This window comes from Dipodomys spectabilis, unplaced genomic scaffold (genome assembly GCF_019054845.1).
Source record: "Dipodomys spectabilis isolate Male_0828 unplaced genomic scaffold, ASM1905484v1 ptg000197l, whole genome shotgun sequence".
Lineage (NCBI taxonomy): Eukaryota > Metazoa > Chordata > Mammalia > Rodentia > Heteromyidae > Dipodomys > Dipodomys spectabilis.
Genome location: NW_024870874.1, coordinates 11035764 through 11059057, shown reverse-complemented (window position 1 = coordinate 11059057; position 23294 = coordinate 11035764). Strand labels below are relative to the sequence as shown.

The 23294-nt window shown below is 37.2% G+C and overlaps 1 protein-coding gene across 3 annotated transcripts in view; it reads left to right on the top strand.

Moving 5' to 3' along the window:
- Cadps2 (calcium dependent secretion activator 2) overlaps window positions 1-23294 on the top strand; it is a 454722-nt gene that overhangs the window by 394032 nt on the left and 37396 nt on the right. For all 3 annotated transcript variants that reach the window (XM_042695976.1, XM_042695975.1, XM_042695977.1), the window contains 5 exons: window positions 793-934; window positions 5780-5935; window positions 7586-7733; window positions 8370-8384; window positions 15254-15328. In XM_042695976.1, the coding sequence (XP_042551910.1) occupies window positions 793-934; window positions 5780-5935; window positions 7586-7733; window positions 8370-8384; window positions 15254-15328 (536 nt within the window). The remainder of the gene's footprint in view (window positions 1-792; window positions 935-5779; window positions 5936-7585; window positions 7734-8369; window positions 8385-15253; window positions 15329-23294) is intronic.

Below are 23294 nucleotides of genomic sequence, written 5' to 3'. Positions count from 1 at the left end.
GTGCATACTGATGTGTTAATGAAATTGTATCTTGTGCATAGAAAGCATCCACTTCTCTTGACCATAGTCTTTTTCTAGCAGCACAAATTCTAGACTTTGACAGCTCCGTAAGTGGGGGCTTATACCATCCATAAAACTATATCCATTTAACACTAAAGAAAAACTATAAAAATGCAGATGAGTTGTTGTTTTTAAAAACAGATGTGCTTGAAGGGGTGACTCCGTAGTACAGAACTGGTCTAGCATGTCAAAGGTCTGAGGCCATGCCTGTTTGACTAAAAGTGTACAGTCAGAATAGATTTTCCCAAGGCCAGAGTCACCATCTGAGCGACTTTAACAAGTGTACCTCTTAGAAATAATCAAGCTTAATTCCTACAGGCGTACAAATTTAATCCATCTGTGATGTATAGCCCAGCATAAGGATTCTAACTCTACTTCATTGCTACATTTACATGAGTAAAGACCTTCTAGGGAAGCAGTAGCTACAGTGAATTTCCAGCAAGTTATCATGTGCCTATTCAGGAAACCTCTTAGGAAGTACAAACACACTTTATTTAGTAGGAACATTAACTATGCCAACTATTTTTGTGTTGATAGCCAAATATAGAAGGCTCATTATATTTTTGGTTTCCACTATACAATACTCAAAATAGAGAGCAAAATCCATCATCTCCTCTATTGTATCTGTTCTCTTGTATCAGGCTATTTCAGGAAAGGTTTCTCACCCATATATTTTCCCCCAAAGTTGATACTATCTCTCTGATAAACACTATTTCTGCTTGGTTATTTCAGTGCTTTTGTGTAATGGGAAATTTCACAAACACTTGCAAGAGATCTTTGTGCCCTTGGTGGTCCGCTACGTTGACCTCATGGAGTCCTCCATCGCCCAGTCAATTCACAGAGGTTTTGAGCAAGAGACATGGCAGCCTGTCAAGTAGGTATCTTACCCAGAATCCATAGAGCATCTGTCTCTCAGTCCTGACCTTATGACTTTACACATGGCCATCTGTAGTTATTGCTTATGGTGGTCCCTTCCCACGTTGTTTGTTTCTTTACAGGAATATCGCCAACAGTCTTCCCAATGTAGCTCTTCCAAAAGTTCCAAGTCTGCCTCTTAATCTTCCACAGATTCCTAGCTTTTCTACTCCTTCGTGGATGGCTTCTTTATATGAGTCCACGTGTGTATCCCTCACTTATTTCCTGGTGGTGTGTTAGCTAGTGCATGGCCTGGGCTGTGTTCTGTGCAGATGTGTTTAGATTGCATGGCATTTATCATCATTGGTTTAGGAGTACTGTGTTTTTAGTTTTTATTTGTTTAAATGTTTTAAGCTGTTAAGTTAAGCTTAGCATATCAGTGACAAATGATGCAGATTGAAAAGGGAAAAAAAAGAGGACACTGATTTGATGCAATTCATATGTAATCTGTGACCTGAGGGTCATTTTGTGACCCAGGTTACAGAATCTCCTCTGAGTAATATGACCAGAATTTTTTTCCATGGTTAAATACTGTATATCTTATGGATGCTTAGATTTAGTTTTCTTATCACTCACATGTGTTAGCTTCTCCTAGCAAAAACATTATTGGAAGGATTTCAAGAATATAATCTTTGTCTTTTTTTATTCCAGTCTGAACATTTATGAAACACCTTTCAGGAAAAGGATTGTCCTTTATTTCCCAATACCATGAAAATTCTTCTTTTGTTCCTTCTTGTATCACTTGGGAGACCTTGTTATATTAAGATAATCATTATATTCTTAAAAACTGTGTGTATTAACACCATACAGTGGTGAGCATGATTAAAGTAGATTCAGTAGCAAGAGTCATTTCTGTGAAAAGTCAAGAGCTTTGTAAATGATCAGGCCTGAACTTAGATCTTCACTTCTGCTTCATAAATCTTTTTTCAACCTCACTTTTCTCAACTATAACTCATGACACCCATCTTAAGGACATTATTGTGAAAATTAAAACAAAAATGTAGAAAGGTACTTGGCACATCCTAGATATTCAATCATTGCTATTAAAAATTTCTAAGCACCCAATAAATAGAAATTACTATTATTAGTAGTATACATTATTATTGTTATAGCCATCTATAGTTGTCCATATTAAAACTATGAACCTTCCAACAATGAAATGAATAACAGATATAGTCTGCAAATATACAGACTCTGACAAAAACTTTGTTTTCCCAAAATCTCATGAATTCAATTAAAAAGAATGAGTAAGCCAGGCACAAGTAGCTCATGCCCATAATCCCAGCCAAGGCTGAAATGTGAGGATTACAGTTTGAAGCCAGCCCAGGAAGACAATTTCAAGACTATTATCTCCAGTTAACCAAATAAAAGCCAGAAGTAGATATGTGACTCAAGTGGTAGAATGCCGGTCTTGAGCAAAAAAGCTCAGCAAGAACACAAGAACCTGAGTTGAAGCCCCAGTACCAGTACAAAAAAAGAAAGGAATATTAGAAATTTTCCTACTGAGAAATTATCCATTTATTGAGAATGTGCTATGTTCTAGTTACAGTGATAAGTTCTTTATCTCACTTAATCCTTACCACACCTCTGTAAGGTAAGTGTCATTGCCTACATTTTATAGTTAAGGGAAACCACATTCACAGAGGAGTTAAAAACTAAAACATGTTCAAAATCTATTAGCAAGTGAGCAATGAGAAAAAATTTGAACCCATCTTTGCTCAACCTTTCCAAATCTCTCCGTTCTCTTCAGTTTATTCTGCTTCCAGAGAATAGGTTGCTGAAAAACTGAACAAGCTTCCTTTCTTTCCTGCCAACAATCAAACAAAGCTATATTCAGGCTAGCTTCTTACATATATATGTAAGAAGACAACAACCAAAACAAACAAACAGAAATTTGTAGGACTGTTTCAGCAATATGTCTCCAAGTCAAATAACATCATTGGACTTTTAATCTAGTGAGCAGGATTTTATGTTACATCTGGATTGTTTCATACTACACAAAAACAAAAGTTTTTTGCCATTAAAGTATGTAGAGGAATATCTGTGTGTACTCAGAAATTAGGAAGGGAAGGATAATAAATCTATTTTCATTTTTGTTGCCTCTTTATATTGTGTATACTACAATTCTTACTTACTCTTCATCTATTTACAACTTTGGATTCTAGCCAGTGAAATTACTGTGGGCATTATCCCTTAAAAGTTAATTTTCTGAAGATTCCTGCTGACAAATGGAGCTTTCTAAATAAAGTGACTGTGCTTTCAGGAAAATAAAAAAATGTTTTCATGAGTGTGCCACATTATCTTTCTCTCTAAGTTTATCAATGCTACGTTATTTGTTATAATGCCCTAAAATCACTCACAAAGTTAGGTTGTTGCTACAATTCCATTTTCATCATAAATATCAAATAACAAGACACATTTTCATCTCCTAAAAAGAACTAAGGTATAACTTCTGCTTAAGATACACACCCGCGCATGCACGCACACACACCCACACTCCCCCCCCCACACACACATACATACATACATACATACATACATACATACATACATACATACATATATAACCAGGCAAGGCTATAGCTCAGTGGTAGAGCAAGGCTATGAATTCAGTCCCTAATATAACAAAGATACGCTGACGATCTTCTTTATGTACTCATGTTGATATGTTCCTAAATAAAGTCAAGAGGTAGCACCTCTTTATTTCTCTCTGTATATAAAATTGTTAGTCTAGAAATTAATGTCAATGATGAAAATTTCCTCCTGGCATATTGAGAAAATGATCTCAGGGTCAATTATTCACATTTGAATTATTTAATCTGTTAATAATACCTTTAGGAATAGGTCACTGATTAGAAATAATTTTAAATGAAAGGCTTCTGAATAAATTGCAGGTTACATATACCAACTCTAGAGAAAACCTACTTACATATTTTTCATCTATCTATTAATTATAACAAACACTTGTTATCTTAATTACGTTCCCAATTAAATGCATTTATTGTCTACTCTTAACATAGCTTCAAACAGAAGAAAAAATTATAGAGACTCATATTCTCTATAAAGACTTGTCACATATTTTGCAGAAGTCAATTTTTGATAGAATTTTGCCTTTAATATTAAGAGCTTTGTATTGATGTTGGTTTGTTGTTTTCATTTTTTGTTAAAGAAGGCATACATTTAAAAACTGGTATGTATCCAAAGTAAAACACACACACACACACACACACACACACATACACACACACACACACACACACACACACACACACAACAGATTTGCTTCTTTGCCAATTACAACAAATTAGTACATGTGTCTTCTAATTTACTAATCTAACCACATGGATATGCAAGGAGGATTTTTATCTGGATTTTATCCTCTTATTTTTGTTACATATTGAAAGAAGGTGAATAAAGGTAGTTTTTCTTTCCAAACATTTGTTGCAATAGTATCTGGTGGGTACTTTTATTGAATAGCCTATTTAGTGCATATTTAGATGAGGAAACACTCAATTAAGTTCTATGGGTCCCTTAAGAACTTAACTCTAAGAACATCATGTCTGGACCAGGAGATCACAAGGAGTTACTGACGGAATGAAAGAGAGAAAGCTACTTGGATGGGTAACGGAACCAAGACACAGAGGTCAAGGTGGAGAGCAGAAACACAGCTTTTAATTAGTCAGAGCAAGGGGTGCTTTTTCTAAAACTAATTAAGATATATTTAGCTAAACAGTGTGATTATTGAAAATAATATCACTTTTAAATTTTTTTCCACTGTACCCTTATAATAAATGAGTGTTTAATTTCTTTTATTGTCTTTGTAAAAGGAACTATCAATGTTAGTTTAGTATGTGTGAAGCAATTGTTAAAAAGCTGATAACAAATGGTGCAGACAGCAGCCTTTTTTTTTTTTTTTTTTGCTTTTTGCTTTTGCTTTGTTCTTAGTATGTTGAGTCTCAGAATGTTTTTGTTGGAATATTTTGCTTTTAAATATCTGTCATTCTACTAACCTATATACTTGGATAATGAAAAGTAATAGCACTATCCTTTGCCCAAATATTATACAAATTCTTTTACAAATTACCTTCAACCACATTATGGCTCCACAATTAGATATAAAGACTTGATATACATGATTTTACCCCACCATCAAAGCACCCTAAATATTGTTTCTGTCAGTACATATCTTATGCTGATCTAGATTTTAGTTATAAGCTACAAAAGGCACAATACATTTCAAAATACAAATGACTGTTTCCTTCTTCACTTAGCCTATTATTTCCAATCCTTGTGTCACTTCACATTGAGCAATGTGAGGGCCTGTATGCTGCACACCTGCAGAGAAAGGCCAATGTTATGTCAAGGCATACAGGCATAGAGGAAAGTAAAGCTACTAGTGCTGTCATATTGATTTTCTTGCATAAAGCATAGCTTTGAGACTTTCTGATGTAAAATTTTAGGTAGTCTTTATTTTTGAGATTATTTAAAAAACATTGTTAAATGTTATATATATAAAATCTCATTTCTTTTCCTTAGTAAAGTACTCTTTCCCCATGTTACCTATTGCTTTTATGAATGCTTACTGTTGTATATGTTTCTATTTTGTTCTCCTTGCCTTGACATTTTAAGAAATAGGAAGGAAGAATTAGAAGGCTGAACAAAGAAAATATTGGATCATTAACAAATTTAATGTGATATTTTTCACTGAAGGCGATAGAAACAGAAAGGGAAAAAAAAGTGTTTGTCCAAAGAATTAAACAGTAGTTAAGTTCATAATATTCTTTGTTTTCCCTTTTTGTTCTAGCAATGGCTCAACAACATCTGAAGACCTGTTTTGGAAACTGGATGCCCTGCAAATGTTTGTCTTTGATCTGCATTGGCCCGAACAAGAATTTGCCCACCACTTAGAGCAAAGGCTTAAACTAATGGCCAGTGATATGATAGAAGCCTGTGTCAAAAGGTAGAAATGCATTTTCAAATTACTGCTTAAGATACCAGCAACCAGCATAGCACATTTCACCAAGTACCTGCTACATAATTGTCCCAAGAAAGGATTCCATTTGTACTACTGGTCTAAAATGGAATAGGCTTTGGGTTCACTGACCTAAATTCTGGATTCAATTGATCTGATGATACTTTTTGATTCAGTTTTCCCATCCATTCTCTTAATCAGTAGCACCCCTACTCTGTTAGTCATTATTTCTGTGGGAATATTGTGCTTTAAATTCCCTAGGAGCTTTCTCTTGAGGCATAAGGAAAAGTTCTGCTGATCAAGTCTGCATGCTGTGGAATGATGTGGCAAACTAAAGAGTTTTGATCAGTTCTGGGATTACTCACTATATTCTAGCACTCTCTATCTACCACTATGAATTTCATGTGTCTATTTGCATTCTTTAGCACTTAACAGGAAACAAGTTATGATAGTTTGGAATCTTCCCTTTGAGCTTTCTTTTGTTAATAGTTCTTACAAATTGACCTTATATCATATTGATCAAGCATCATTTTTTCCCATTTTCTATGTTTATAGTTGCTCAAAAGAAAGTGGGATAGCACATTGGAATAAGTCAAACAATGGATAGGGTAACTAAATGTTTCTGAATTCTTTTTTTTTTGGTGTTGGTCCTGGGGCTTGAAACTAGAGAGTAAGCACTGTTACTGAGCTTTTTTTTTTTTTCCCCCTGTGCTCAAGACTAGCCATCTACCACTTGAGCCACAGTTCTACTTCCAGCTTTTTGGTAATTAATTGGAGATAAAATTCTCATGGACTTTACCACACTGGTTAGCATTGAACCTAAATCCTTAGATCTCAGCCTCCAGCATAGCTAGGATTACAGGTGTGAGCCTCTAACACGCAGCTCTGTTTCTGAATTCTTCAATAAAACAAAGAAACATACAAAAAGCCAAAATTAAACCTGTCCTTAGAATAATGTTTAATGGTCCTCTAAGGCAAGGCTATAGATCAGTTTCTTTAGTTTAAACAAACTAATTCTGTTATCTCAGATCTATGAATATTTAGCCTTTAAGTTCTTTAGCAAAGCCAATTTCAGATTACCTGTTAGGCACTTTCTTTCAAAAAATGACTGGCAACTCCAAGTGTTCTCATGATAACTTAAATGAGAAACGAATTATATGTTCTCAGTGTATGTGCTTATATTTATGGATTTTGAAACTTGTTCATTTTTTCAATTTGGCAAGTTCTCACATAGAGGATTTGTTCTGCTTTAAAGTAGAGAAGTATGCGATTTTTCCACTTGGAAATTAATTCAAGCAGTTAAGTAAAGTTAATGATTTTTCATTAAACGTGATATATTAGCTGTAACAAAAAGCTTCATTTATGTGGTGGTATTGTTTTGAGTGACTGTGTAAAGCTAGTATCACTTGGTAAAGAACATTTGAAATGCTCTTGTAGAAAATATGACACTCTGACCTTTCAGAAAAGGAATCTGAAAAGGAGACCAGCTCACCCCTAGCTCCCAGGCTCTGTCACACTGTTTAGTCCTTATTTGAATGTTTTAAATTATCATCTTGTAGTGTTGATTTCACTTTTACAAAACAAGTGGCAAAGTATGTCAGGTTTTTTTTTACTCTAAATTCATGTTTTAAAAACTAGAACAAGAACTGCATTTGAACTCAAGCTGCAGAAGGCAAACAAAACAACTGACTTGCGCATTCCTGCTTCTGTGTGTACCATGTTTAATGTATTAGTGGATGCCAAAAAGCAAAGCAGCAAGCTCTGTGCACTGGATGGAGGGCAGGAGGTAAGGAAGGAAGGGCATCTTCTGTGCCGATGTAATGCAGGGAGTCCTGGCTTGGAGGAAATTTGGTTCATGACAGCTGTTCTTGTTGTTGTTGTTTTTGTTTGTTTGTTTTTTAATGAATGCTGCCTGAAATTTTTACAAGTGGCCTTTGAATTTCAGATATACCTTTTAGGTGTTGTGTATTTACATAAACCTTGCTTTGTACAAGCAAATGAGAAAGCTAAAAAGCTACCTGCTTTGTGTACACAAATTCTGAGTAGCCAGACTTTGCATCCATAAAACCAAGCCAACAGAAGAATAGCATATGAAATACTTTATTTACGCAAAAGTTTCCACTTTGTAAAGATCAACTAGAAATGTACTTTAAAATGAGGCCTTTCCTTTGTCAAGTAGCATTCCTTTATGTCACTGACACTTGCGTTTGGTTTGGTTTTAAATTCAAAAATTACCATTTTCTGTTACCCATGATTTGTTTTTGTTGAGTGTGGTGATTGGGTAAAAATTATTTTTCATAGATTATCTGTTTAAGTTGATATTCTGTTGTCTTTTCTCCATTGTAGTTACTTTTTCATCATTTCTTTCTTCTTTCCTCATGTTATCTTCCATTGTCATTTTCACCCCCATGGTGTGATCCAGTTTGGTAGTCAATGGGTAAGTCTCTCCTTTTTCATTGTTTTTTTCTTTTAGGGGAAGTACATTGTCATTCGAATTATTATTTTTAGAAATCTATGTTTTAATTTTCATCTTTTCAAGTTAAAATACTAGAATTTCATTTTCAGGAGGTTTGGTTTTTTTTTGGTTTTTTTTTTAAATGATCTTTTTTTTTTTTTTTTTTGGGTCCGTTGTGGGCCTTAACTCTGGGCCTAGGTGCTGTCCCTCAGCTCTTCAGCTCAAGGCTAGCGCTCTACCACTTGAGCCACAGCACCACTTCCGGCTTTTTTTCTTTTTGCTTATGTGGTGCTGAGGAATCGAACCCAGGGCCTTATGTATGCAAGGCAAGCACTCTACCACTGAGCCACCTTCCCAGCCCCTTTCAGGAGGTTTGGCTTCTGTGTAAGACTAACAGCTTGTTGGAGAAGCAATAACCCAAGCTGGACCTGGTAGCTCACACCTGTTATCCTAGCTACTCAGCAGGCTGAGCTCTGAGGATCATGGTTTGAAGCCATCCGAGGCACAAAAGTCTATGAGACTCTTATCTCCCAAAAACCAGAAGTGGAGCTGTGGCTCAAAGTGGTAGAGTGCTAGCCTTGAGCACAAAAGCTCAGGAACAGTGCGCAGGACCTAAGTTCAAGCCCCAGGACTGATCAAAAACAACAAACAAAAGAAGCAGCAACCCAATGACATATTAAAATACATGTATGGGGCTGGGAAGGTGGTTCAATGGTAGAGTGCTTGCCTTGCATGCATGAGGCCCTGGGTTTAATTCCTCAGCACCACATAAGCAGAAAAAAAGCCGGAAGTGGCACTGTGGCTCAAGTGGTAGAGCACTGGCCTTGATCTGAAGAGCTCAGGGATAGCGCCCCATGACCGACAAAAAAATCAAAATACATGTAAATATACCCCAAATAATGTCAGAGAAAGAAATTCCCTGTTAAGTAGGAGAATCTATAACCTCTTCTTAGGTTTTAAAAGAAAATAATTTAAAGCCAGGTGAATTTACCATCCTTCAAGTGAAAATCTGAATAACTTAGCAGCAGTGAGACTTTAACATTTTCAAGCATAGAGAGCCATAAGTGTATATTTCCTTAGATACCAGAAGAATTAAGTGTGGAACTTTAGATGACAGAGAACATATATCAGGATAACTCCCAAACACTTGGTATTAGGAAGCCACACACAAGGTCCATTTTATCAGTAACCTGGGACTTGTTATCATCAGAGATAGGAAAGAAGCAGCCTGGGTCATGAAGCTTTCACCCTTCCCAGGAAAGGTTGTCCTGAGGTACCACACCATAGCTCTGAGGTACATGGTTTCCAAACCTTTATGCATACAAGATTGACTAAATTGCACTCTGCCATTGTGGTTGCTGTTGTTTAAGGCTCTTTCCTCTTTATGACCAGGATAAGTCTTCCAAGTCTCATAGCTGTCATCTGGAAGGCAGTAGGCAACAATGCCCAAGCTGAAAATTCAAACACAAAGATTTAGCTAACTGCAAAACAGAAAAGAAGGCCTACTCTTTGTGAATTTTATACCTATGTAGCTCAGATATGGACATTTACTATCTGGTCATAATTTATAATTATGTATATACACTCACATTTCATTCTTTGAACAAAATGTCTTTTAGCACTAGAGCACACAATCTTACAAATACATGCATAAGTAACTGACATGTAAGTGTTGTAGAATATTCAGTAATTATCATTCTTTGGTCACTTATGACATGATATATTATCTCTAATTATCTGAATGAGTAGGCAGCTGGCTTGCACACCAATGGCTCCTAATCACCTCTTCCTGTTTTTCAATACCCAGATGTCAGTCTGAGTGTCTGCCTGAGAATGTTAAGTCTTTTTATAAGCCCATTTATTCTCATCTAGATTATAGAATCATCACTAATATAAACTTGTCCCAGTTGTTCGTGTTTTAATATACAACACAGAACCCAACACATTTAACAGGCACTTAGTAAATATTTATTACGTGAACGGACAGACTGATTTCAAAATTCAGTGCTTTCAAAATTCAGCCCCAATAGAAACAACTCTATCTAATACCTTAAAGAAAGAGAAACAGGCCAACACACACAAATGACAAACGGTGTTCTGTGGCCAAATGGTTCTTTATATTACTAGTTGAATGCTTCTGAAGAGAAATCTGCTATTGTTCTATTGTTCATTATACCTGCACCTGTACCTTCCCACCAGAGACAATTAGTTCCCCACAACTTTCACACAATTCATATAGTTCAAAATGTGCAGGTGTAAAACCCATTAGCAGTCTTGAAAAGTGCAAAAAAAAATGAATCTCATATAGTTTGCTTTTCTCCAGTAAATATGACCACATAATTTCACAAGCTTTTCCTATTTGCTAATTTTTGCAATTGTTGCAAATTAGTAAATATATTACATGTACCCGTGAATAAGTAGGCACCATTTTATAGAAAGCTACAGACTTCTTGATTAATTAGATTACTGGACAATTTGGAACCAAGTAAAATATATAATACATAGTTAAACCTAGCAAAAATTATTTCTAAGTTATAAGGAAATCACCTTTCTGAGTTATTTAGTTATGTTGTCATTGCTGAAATAAAACCATTCCCTGTGTCTAACTGCAGTGTCACAGAAGCCTCTACAGTGCTCTGAAAATACTATTTGTTTTTTTACATGCCACATGATGATGCAAATATGCTCTCCAAGGCCCCAGAATAGGGTTTAATGGAGTGATTAGTGAGTGAATGATCTGTTCATGTGACAGCTGTGTGTAATGAGTCAGCAATCTCAGGCCAGTTCCTCAGGGACAGATGTTGAGATCACAAAACCACCACAGTGTTTAGAATCCTTGTTATCCCTTGCTAGAGAAAAGCAGACTGTAGGAGCTGAACGCACTTCCCCTAGAGCCACTTCATCTCACGGTTCCATTGGATGACAATTGATGATGGAACTCATTCATGGAGCAACTCAAGGGAGCAGGGGCCCTATGTCTGTAGGTTTTGTTCTTAATGTAAAAGGCTTCCATTCCAAAAATTAACAATCCAAGCCTCTTAAAATGCATCCCAAGGGAAAGCATATCATCTTTAAAGAAGTCTAACCTGGGGCTGGGAAGGTGGCTCAGTAGAGTGCTTGCCTTGCATGCATGAGGCCCTGGGTTCAATTCCTCAGCACCACATAAGAAAAAAGAAAAAAAGCCAGAAGTGGCGCTGTGCCTCAAGTGGTAGAGCGCTAGCCTTGAGCTGAAGAGCTGAGGGACAGCGCCCAGTCCCAGAGTTCAGGCCCCATGACCAGACCCCCCCCTCAAAAAAAAAGAAGTCTAAGCTACCCTTACGTTTGTTCAGTCTTCCTTTTTTTTATTTGTTTGTGTAAGAACAATCAGGGCAAATGATTATATTCACTTAACCATAGGGAGGCCAGAGTTTTAGATATGCATGGATTCTGTAAAGTCAGAACTCCTCAATGGTTATTTAATGTAAGTTCAGAATCATTTGCTGAAAAAATCAGGACAGAAACAGTTTGCTTTTGAGAGTAAATAAGGACATAATTAGTTTAAGAAGGGGGTTGGTGCCAGGCACTGGTGGTTTATACCTTTAATCCTAGCGACTCAGAAGGCTGAGATTTGAGGATTGAGTTTCAAAGTCAGCTGTAGCAGAAAAGTCTGTGGGTCTTTTATCTCCATGACTCAAAGTGGTAGAATGCTAGCCTTTAGCAAAAAGAGCTCGTGGACAGTGCCCAGGCTCTAAGTTAAAGCCCCATAACCAACAAAAAAGAAAGAAGGAAGAGGCTGGAATCAACTAAAGCTATGAAATGTGGGACTGGCGATTCACTTTAAAATCTTCTAATAAGACTTGTAGAGCTGGGAATGTGGCTTCGAGTGCTTGCCTACATGAGTGCTAGCATGCAAGAAGCCTGAGCTTGATTCCTCAGCACCACATAAACAGAAAAAGCCAGAAGTGGTACTGTGGCTCAAGTGGTAGAATGCTAGCTTTGAACAAAAGAAGCTCAGGGACAGTGCACAGGCCCTGAGTTCAAGCCCCAGAACTGGTAAATAATAATAATAGTAGTAGTAGTAGTAATAGTAGTAGTAGTAGTAATAGTAGTAGTAGTATAGGTATTTTTTTAGGAGAAAGACTAATTTTTTTATTGATAATGCCATCTGAATAAAAAGCAAAATATCAATTTAACTTAGGCAATATAATGTTTTCACATAAATTCTGGTGTTAGTTATTTGTTCTCTATTTGGGGCTATCTGTGTTTATCTCATATATATATGAATTATTGCCCTTATAGAATAACTGTGAAATAAGAATTTTCAGGCCACATTCTGACACACTCCTAGACCATCTCCACCAACAGTACAGCCAGGGCAAATTCTAAAAGTTCCTAACAATTACTATTATACTATGAGATAAATTTACAAAGGTGAATTTCATATTATAGAAACCTAGATCTAATAAGATAAATTTACAAAACTGAATCTCTGAAACCTAACTAACCTCCGATTATTTGGGCTTGCCTCTTGGGTAAAGATGAATACTTCCTTCCTTTTTAACTTTATTAATACATTCTCAATCTTACCTTCTTCTTTCCTCCTCTCCCTTGTTCTATTTCCTCTCCACTGTTTTTGGCCAGAATAAGAGTCACAGAAAGCAACTATGTAAGGATATATATTGTAGCAGATTTTCTTGGCTCCTGGTGGCTGTTGGGTTTATCTAGTTTTTCAGTAAAATGAGTATAAATGACCTCTTTAGTGATGCATCATGGAATCACTGCAACCCAAAAGTTCAACATGTACAAGTTCTAATTTTAGTTAAATAACTATCTGATGACAATGTATTCCTTTTGAGTTAAAAAAAAATTGGAATTGATGAGAAGTAGAGCTAAGCATTAAGGCTAAAATCCTATCTATCTTCAAAACAAAGTAACCTTTTTGCAGATCTAGGTACCTTAAATATCCACTCTGCACTTTGGAGGGCCTTTTATGTTAGATGGAAATAGGAACTTGAACTCTTAGCTCCTGTATCATTTCTGCCTCCACTGTACAGTGGAACAGGGACAGGATATTGCATTTCTTCTTCCTTCTTGACCACAGGTTTGGAGCCTGAGGATCTGAAAGGAATTTAGTGGAGTTCATTTGAATAAGCCCTTCAACCACACAATCAGCTGCATAGCTTTCGGCCAGGCACTAGGGATCCTTTATTCTAGGTGTATCAGTTGGACCTCATCCTAACAACCAGCCTAGTCATTAGAGTTGTGCAGTTGGCTTCAGACATGTTCATGTGATTGCCTGCCAGGCTCACAAGGTTATTGATCATTTAGATTCCTTATAACCTTAACTACCAGCCAGTTTGCTCAGGTTTATGGCGGGGGGGGGGGGGGGGCAGGAGGGTTGTTGTTTTGGTTTTTTTTCTGTTTTTGCTTTATCTTCTAACTGTTCCAAAAGGTCTAGTGTAATAGGAATCCACCCACCCTCTATGTTTTGAATCTATTTGTCGTCTAAGGGTCACAGCTTTGGAACTCAGTGGGGCTTTAATTGAGCCAGACAAGCTTCACTGGGTCTAATATGTGCCTATGAGTTTCGACTGTCATATATTGGGGTTAATTTTAGCCCTCTGTCATTACACATATGCAGTGAAAAAGAAAATAATCTGAAGGCTCCCAAGATTCTGCTTCCTTTGTTATTTACTCAAGTGGATGATGACCACTTATAACTGTCAGAGCCCTTGAAGGAGCAGGGATCATTCTCCGCAGTCCAAGGCAGGCCTAAGTTGATGTTTTGTTCTGTGGGGAAACTTTGAGACATGTTTTCAGAAGGCAGAAAAAATAGCCTTCAAAAACTTACATCTTAGGAAACCATTCAACTAGCAGCTGTTAAGTTGGTCCCATGTTTATGCTGACCTGAATACTTTTTACTCCGTGCATTATGTCTGCTGTTCTAAGAAGGCTTGAATCATCAGGACAGGGTTAGTCTTTACAAGTCACATTTTCTGTGAAGTGGCCATTGGGGACAATCTGCTGTCAGATAAATGCTTCTACAGCAAGAAATACTGTTTAAATGGATAGGATTCCATATGCCATGGAGGCCCAACCTCACGCTCCTACCGGTTTAAAAATGGTCCTTTCGCTTATATTTTCTAAAGAAAGAAAAAAAAGAGGAGTCTTTCAGATTTATTTTAAATACATCATTTTTGTATTTATTTAAAGGCATCTTTCTCATGAAGAAGCAGTATGAAAACTATGGGGCGTGAGTGCTGTTTCATTGTACCTTTTGTGGCCTATTAATTTGTTACCATCTATTCACCTTTGTTGATGAAATTTTAATTTTGCTCTTGCTTGGGTATATTGTCAGAATTGTATAAGCTGCTGCTCCCTGCGCTGAGAAAAAGTTCCTTTTAGGGAGAACAATAGGGAGCTAATTTTATTCCTAGAGACACATTTTAAAATAACTTATGAATGAGAGTTGTCAGACATGAAATGCTGTATTAATTAAATCTTTTTCTGGTCTTTTTGCTTCTCCAGCTAAACCAACCCTTTAGAAAAATACAGGGCCACCTTAATTACAGAGGAGAAGACAAAAAGTATCCTTCACATTCCTCTGCCTGAATAAGACTAAGAACTCAATTCATCTAAATAATAACCCCATTAGCTGCTTAACGCAACAGTGCACATGGGAAAATTTTCAACCCACAATGTAGAAATGTTGATTGGGTGGATCATTTTCAAGGTTTTGTTCTTTTCATGTTCCAAATGATCATTTTAAGTAAATCTGATATGTCATAACTAGTAGCTTTGGAGCATTTGTGACATATGACAAAAGATTTGTGTCGATATCCACTAATACATCTTTGTCTTTTAATGTCTAGCAACAATACCATTCGAAAATAGACGACTTGATTGACAACACCGTTAAAGAAATCATTTCAATGCTAGTTTCAAAGGTAATACGTTGTTTATTCACCTTATTCAAATTACCATGATGATTATTTAAACTTACATATTACTTCCCTTGTTCCAGAAGTTCTGACTCAGAACGATTGGAGAGTAAGGCATTGAAATCTGCAGTTTGTCAGCTTACAAGTAATTGTTGTGCTTGTAGATATTCAAGAATTATTGAATCATAAAGTGTTTTCTTTACCTAAGGAAATAAAAACGTTTATCCAGTCCACTCCTTTATTTAATATATATAATTCTTGTCAATTTATTATTTTCTTTGATTATTTTGAATAACCTCTGGGTGTGTTTTGTCCCCTTTATTCATCTTTAGATATGATGGTTCAATGAATTACTTATGCTTGATTCTTTCCTAGTGGTCATTGCTTGTCTACTCTCCTAGGGAGATTCTTTTTCTTTCCTATGCTCTCACTATGTGTAAACCCATATTCCCAATAGCTGTCTATACATCTCCACCAATGCCACCTCCACTATAAGTGTTTCATGTTCTTTACTGTCTCCACTAGTATTAATAATCATCCCACTGTTAAATATCCTTATTCTAGGATCCTTTATCATACAAGAGGATCCTGGGGCCTAATGAATCACTCTCCTACATGGACCTTTCCCATTCCAGTCCATTCTCACTGGCACTGCCACCCTTCTGTAAATTCTCATCGCTTCTCCTTTTGTGATCTTGCCTCATTCATGTTCAACATGTCCCTCCATCCCTCCATTAGCTCCTTACCTGATAGCCAGAGTGCCTTTCCAAATATAAATTTTATCAATTCTTACTAGTGCATCATGCACATTTTAGACGTTCCTGATCATTGTGTATCATCATTTTCTAAATTTTACCTGCAGTGCCTTTGTCTATGAGTCCCATCAATATAAGAGGTTGTTAATGCATTTGAGATACACTGGGTTTTAAGGTTCACAATAATGAGTTGAAGAAGCCTGAAGTATTCCTACACTTAACCTGTCCTAAGACCCCTTACTACAGCATACCTAATAATGCCTAATACTAGCTTATCAGAGATGAAAGTTTACTAGAATACAGTTTGTAAGTGGCTTACCCACAAGTAAAGCTTTTAGCACCACCTCCAAGATCTCTTCAGTCTCATTGCTCATGCTCCTGAAACTCTCACACCGACATCTGAAGCCTTTGGGCCTCCCACATTCTGTTATCCAGAACTCCGTGCTGTTTCACAATGCTATCCCTGCCTGGAGAACCCTATCTTCATTTCCTCTTACAATTTGACTAGAAGACTTTTCTGTTTTACTGAAACCATCTCACCTGCTGGGCAAGGTTTGCTCCTCACTCAGTACTTCCAGTGGCACTTACCATGTGGTCACATACCTCTCCCTGGGAGAGTAAGGAAGGAATCTTGTTCTCTTTCTCCATGGTGCTGTGTACACTGCTTTTTGTCACAGATAGTGACTGCTTTCCAACTGAGCACCATTAAGAAAAAATAAAAGCGTATCTGGAAAATGATGAAGAAACATTCTCTGCCACCACTCTTCTCACTCTGTTCTGTTTATAATATGGAACATGGAATGACGCCCTTTTCATAAAAATTCTGTGTTATTAATATAGATTATGTGATTGAGTTGATCATGAAAGCAAGGATAAAGAAAAGGATTGAAATTCATGGCCATAGACATCACAGAGGTTCAAGAGGCAACTAGCTGTATGCCAGGCATAAAGTACTGAGCAAAACAGACAAGATGCCTTTCCTTGGGGAATCCTGACCTTTGGGAGAAATTCACTAACAAACATACAATTACATGCAGACAAACATGTCAGGTTATCACAAATACCTACGATAAAGTGACTTGTTTAGTTAGAGGAAAGGAAAAGTTTTCTCAAGATAAAGCTTAAGCTGAATTCCAAAGGATAAAAGAGTTAACCAAGAAAAAGAGGTTCAAGAATAGTAATTCTGTAGGAGACACTAAAGGCACCCAGGTCTGATTAAAAGTAAAGCTTCAGCGGTAGGATGTGCTAAGGACCTTAAAGTCTACCCTAAGAGCAATGGGAAGACACAGAAGAGTTGGAGGAGGAGAGAGTAAGGTAATGTTTGCAATAAGAAGATTTGTCTCAAAATTTATAGCAAACAGACAGGCGCAAGAGTGTCAGGAAATTGTTTCCGTGGACTCTGGAAAGTCAAAGGTAACATAGACACAGTTAAGTAATGTGGAAAGAAACACTAGTAAGAATTACTCTTAAGCCTGTTGCATAAGAGATTTGGACAAGGCCATGATGCCATTTTTGGATGCATTGAGATTGAGCTACCTTAAGAGGGAAGGGATGCCAAAGGAGACATTTAGGTATGTAAGTACAAGAGTTCAGAAGAAGCAGGGATGTGGGCTGCAAAAATTAATGATGACAAGATTTCAGCTCTTGAACATGATGCTGCATCAGTCACTGTTACTCTCAGGAGATCAGATTGAAATCTTCATAGATGAAGTAGAAAACATTTTTTTTTAAAGGGAGAATGGGAACCATCATAGGTGCTTACAGCCAGAAAGAGACTTAGATCATTTTTTGCCAAAGGAAAAAAATGTGACAATGTTTTGCCAAGGGAGGGGAGAAGAAATGTTACATTTATTACTATCCTTACATTAAAATTAATTAAAGTAGTCCTAGTGTAGGATAGTCAAAAGAGCCAAATATAGTACCAGTCAAAGTAAAGCTGTTCTAATTATGAAAGGAAAGAGGCCTACAGATCCATCTGGGTGGTTTTATATTTGAAAGCAGGCCTGGCCATTAGAATCCAGTCTCCTTGTTCACATATGAGAAAAGAGAGACCCATGGTTACAAAACAGATACCAACATGGAGCCAAGACTTACCCTGGAGGTCCTTAGCCCGTATTCACACCACCACTTAGAACTCAAGAAGACATGAGTGGTAGCTTTGATCCTTTACTCCTTTCCTCATTACATCTGAGTTTTACTGGCCAACCTATATGGCAGTCCTTTGGTGTTTATTCCACACAGCTATATATGCTATGTGACTAGGGACCAACATGGGCAAAATACAGGAGTAGGGACAATGTTAGGGTCAGTTGATGGGAATGGAATGTATTGTGCATGGTGATGAAGATTCCAAAGAAAATTAAAAGGTTGAGAGTAAGAGTTGGTGAGGACAAATAATACAGCTAAGAATTTAAAATTTTGGAATATTTATAATGCATTCCTGTAACTGTCATTTCAGAATATGAATTCAAAGTCATCATAGTGTTGCTCAAACTCCTACATCCCCAATTATTGTAAAAAGGGAGTTAAAGCAAAATAAACATTTTCCCAATGAGTAAATAGATACAGATACATAGTTATATACACAAGTACACACACATTCTTTCTGATAGCTTAGAATACTTTCCCTAAATTTCTCTTAAGAATAAAATGCTGAAACAATGATACAGGTTGACCCATTATAACAATGAGATGTACAAGACAACATGTTGAAAATGAACTTTACAACTTGGGGGCGGGGAGGAGTAGGGGAGGGAAGGAAGGAGGGAGGGAAGGGAAAAACAAAGGAAGGGTAACCATGTTCGATAGGAAATGTACTCATTACCTTACTCATGTAACTGTAACCCCTCTGTACAATATCTTTACAATAATATATATATATATATATGTTTAAAAAAGAATAAGATAGATGGAGAATAAATCTAACCTGACTAGTGAAAATACCTTGCTAACAGCTTGGTGAAATTAATTTGATTAAATCTACTTATTATTTGGAATCAAGCCCATATATTCAGAGGGGCTTGATCAATCCCAAGTATTTGCTAGGAATGACAAACAGTATGATGACGTTAGCCCAGAGGAAACAGAAAACAAGATAGTTCACTCCATTGGGAAAGCAAAAAGGGAAAAAATGGAGAAAATACAGTGTGGAAAAGTCACTAACATTGAGGCTAGGTGGAATGTTTTGGAAATTGTCTTTAGAGATTGTAGAACAAAATATGTTATGAATAAATGCATGTTGTCAAACACTATCCATCTTTCTTGTAGATATTCACAATCTAGAAAGACCTCTTAGGAATTAGAACAAAACTTCAAAACAGTAAATCCACAGTTGGGAAAAGAACATAGAGAAAGACCATTGCATTGTATCATTAGCATTCTGGTTCAGATGGAAAAATATTGTTTTCTCCCAGTCCATAATACTTTGCTCCCATGTTGATAATAATTCTGATCTTAACAAACAAAACAGAGCATCTGCTAATAGATATCTCCAGTCGCATAACCAATTACCCCCAAAAATATACTCAGTATTTGATGGTAAGCCTTTGTATAAATAGCTTTCTTCTCTGCAGCCAGTTTGATGATTTGCAGTGTAAGTAAAGGAACCATCCTTTAATTACTTCATGAATATCATGATTACTAGGAAATGATAATTCTGTAGATGGTATCCATCAGTGTGTAGCTAGACTCTTTCCCCATCCACTCCTTAGAATTTATAGCTCTATGGGGGCTGGGAAGGTGGCTCAGTGGTAGAGTGCTTGCCTTGCATGCATGAGGCCCTGGGTTCGATTCCTCAACACCACATAAGCAGAAAAAGCTGGAAGTGGCGCTATGGCTCCAGTGGTAGAGCACTAGCCTTGAGCTGAAGAGCTGAGGGCCAGTGCCCAGCCCAGAGTTTAGGCCCCATGACCAGAAAAAAAAAAAGAATTTATAGCTCTACATTCCATATCTATCATCTGTCCTTAATAAAAATCATAAAAACCAACAGACAATTTAAACTAATATGCCTTATGGTACGTCCCATGTATCACTCTACCAGTCCTTTCAGAATGCTTTCTTTCATCTTTAACTTTATCATGAGACAAAGTCAGTAATTACACAGACAGACTCTAAGTGTCAAATGCTATTTAAGAAATCTAGCCCATAACATGCACAATTTTTGTAAAAAAAAAAAAAAAAAACAACTAGGGAAACAAAGATATTACAGTGTTTGATTCTAGCCCGACACCCTCAGGAGAAGAAGGCAAACGCAGACCTGAGCTTGCTATAGAAAGTTCATGGGTAGCAGTTAAAAATGCAGCAATAGAACAGCATTCCTCTGGATGCCTTTAGAATCTTGCTGCTTCATGCAATTAAAGGCCAAATGAAAAATGTCATGATTAATCTTGATGTTAATAGAAGGTAGCATTTCTAACTCCTGGGCCTCAACTAGAATCCTACAAAGAAAACCTTCCTGCAGGAACTGTGTGGCTCATCTGGTTGATCCCTGAGGTGCAATTGCTATAATCCCTTAGAATCCCTCTTGTACCATTCCTTCCTGAGGGACATTGGGATAAGGAAGGACCCAAGGAGAGGCTCATGCCATGCTTATAGCAAACCACATCTTTAAAACATACATAAAATATACAATGAATTCTTGACTACATTGTCCCTCCTTCCCCTTTCATTCCTCTACCACTTTTCCTTTGCCCTCCTCCTCCTCACTTGCAAGTACCCATTTCCTGGTAGTTATTTCGGGGGGTGGGGGGACTTTGGCTTTATCTTTCTACAGAATTACACTATTTGAGTTCTCCGTGGAGTCTATTATACTTCAGTGAATTCATTTGTAGCTGCTTGTATATCACCCAGTGTGTTTACTTATAGAAGTATAGGCACGTTCTAGCTACCACAAGGAGGGAAACAGGCAACCTTTGTTCCTCTGGGTTTGGTTTACCTCACTTAATATAATTTTTTTTCCAGTATACCAGCACACACACTGCATCTTGCATTCCACAGGGCTCTTGCCTCTACCTTATCTTGTCCTCAGTAACAGGTCCTGTAGCATCTTACTTGGATCTAAGCCAATGATGCTGCATACTCTAAAGAGAAGACAAAATGCCACATGGCTCATTAGAGAGACCTGTGGTATAAATTCATCTCTCAGTAGGCTTCCCAAGTACCATTTCTTCTGCCCCTTTCATCTGTCATGCAGCCCAACTCTGGTGTCCTCTTGGACTCTAGTCCAAAAGTTATTCTTTCCCTCTTCCAGTTTCAGGGTACTGTGTACCAATTGGCATTGGCCCATATCACCTCTACTTGGGGGCATGCCAATTCTATTTGTGTTTGTCTCTCCCCCTTGTTGTTTATATGTCCCTGAGAAGAAAAGCTGAAATGTCATGTATTTCTGCATTTTCTATCTTAGGTACTAGATGATAATAGTAATAAAAATGGCATATATTGAACACTTCTTCTATGCTAGGTACACAATATATATCATCAAACTTTGTCATTGCAATTCTGTAGACTGGGGCAATACCACCTGTGTTGTAAGGTTTTTTTCCCCCTGCTGTCCACCGAATGACTTTGAAACAGGCAGGACTCCATTGGTAGTCTGATGGCTTTAACTTCATTCTGCCTCCATAGCTAACCTCCATACATTTCACTGAATTACACTCATTGAATTGAAATCTTTTAACAGTCCTAGTTTATTTGACATTGAGCATATTTAAATTTTTAGACCACTCATAGATAGAGATTTAACTAATCATATCAGTTACCATGCTTTATATTTCCTTCATATTTTGCCATTTTCAGTCTTTTCATATATACATATACATATATATGTGTATATCCTCAACAGATCTCACACCATCCTTGTAATGTGAGCATGGTGGCTTCCTTTCCCCCATTTCACTGATGAATAAAATGAAGAAGAGAAATGAAATGAAATGCCATCGTCTAGTCACACAGTGACAGAGCTATAACTTGACCTCCCCTTATCTTGTATACATGCAAGGCTCCTGCTTCACCTTGCCTTTTCCTCAGCAATATTCACCCATTCATGGACACATAGACCCAGTGGAAGGTACCAAGAGCCAAGTGCTTTGCAAAAGGCTTCCATGCTTTGGGTTGTCTGGTTACCATAGCAATTGTCGCTCTCCTCATGGCAAATGAGATCACCTAGCGCACACTTGCTCTCAAGATTTGAGTTACAAGAGATGAGGCATTTTCCACAGAGGGCCATTAAGTCTGGAATTCCCTTCCCCTGGTCTGATATAGCCCTGGAGTATTGGTCTTCTGGGTCTTTGCAAACCACATCAAGTTGAGTTAGGCAGTTGTGCTTGGTAAGAAATCCTAATGGGCAAGAAGAAAGGACTAAATTGACTTTCAGTTGTGAACAATTTGTAATTTTGTGTGTGTGGAGGGGGGTTGCTGCTTATATCCCCCTCAGGATAGCCCCATAGCTGGATATAAATTCTCCTTCTTTAAAAATAAAATTTTAGTTAGCAGTTTGCTTGAGTTTGTTTCTATGTTCTTACATCATATCACAAATGATGTGATGGAGAAACCTACTGGGAAGTTTTTGTTTCTTTTACATAAACTATTTTGCAGTAATTGATCCGCCATAGAGAAAAGATGATCTCTTGTGCACTCTTGGCGTGTTCTGTGGTCACTAGAGACCAATAAGCTGTGTCTCTGGAACTATTATCACTTTGTTGAAGAAGCTGCTATGTGAACAAAAACCAGCCTTCGTTAATTTCCCTTTTCATATTTAAAAAACCTTGTCAGTACTTTCCCCTTGGGAGTGTGTAATTTGTCAATAGTGCATAGTATTTTAGATCTGAAGGGGAGAGATGAAGGGAATAGGTCCTTCCTAGGTTCTTCATATTCACTGACCTTCACACCAGATGTTAGTCAATATGTTTCCACCCGATAAAGTGAAATCTTCCATACAACATACCTTTTCCATCTTATAGAAACACAACATTTTAGAAATGCAAAATACTTTTGAGAATAATTTGAACTCAACACCTATTTCTTTTGTCCCCCAACACACACATTTAACAAATGGAAGAATTGAGTACTGAAACGTATGAAGGTCAGAATCAGTATGTATGTTCTCTGTCCAGTGGACTTCCAACTGTTTCCTTCTGTGTACATCTGTAGTTCGCAGTCTGCTGAGTGAGCTTCCTAAAATAGGGATGATCCTTAAATATCTCAAGTAAAACGGCATCATA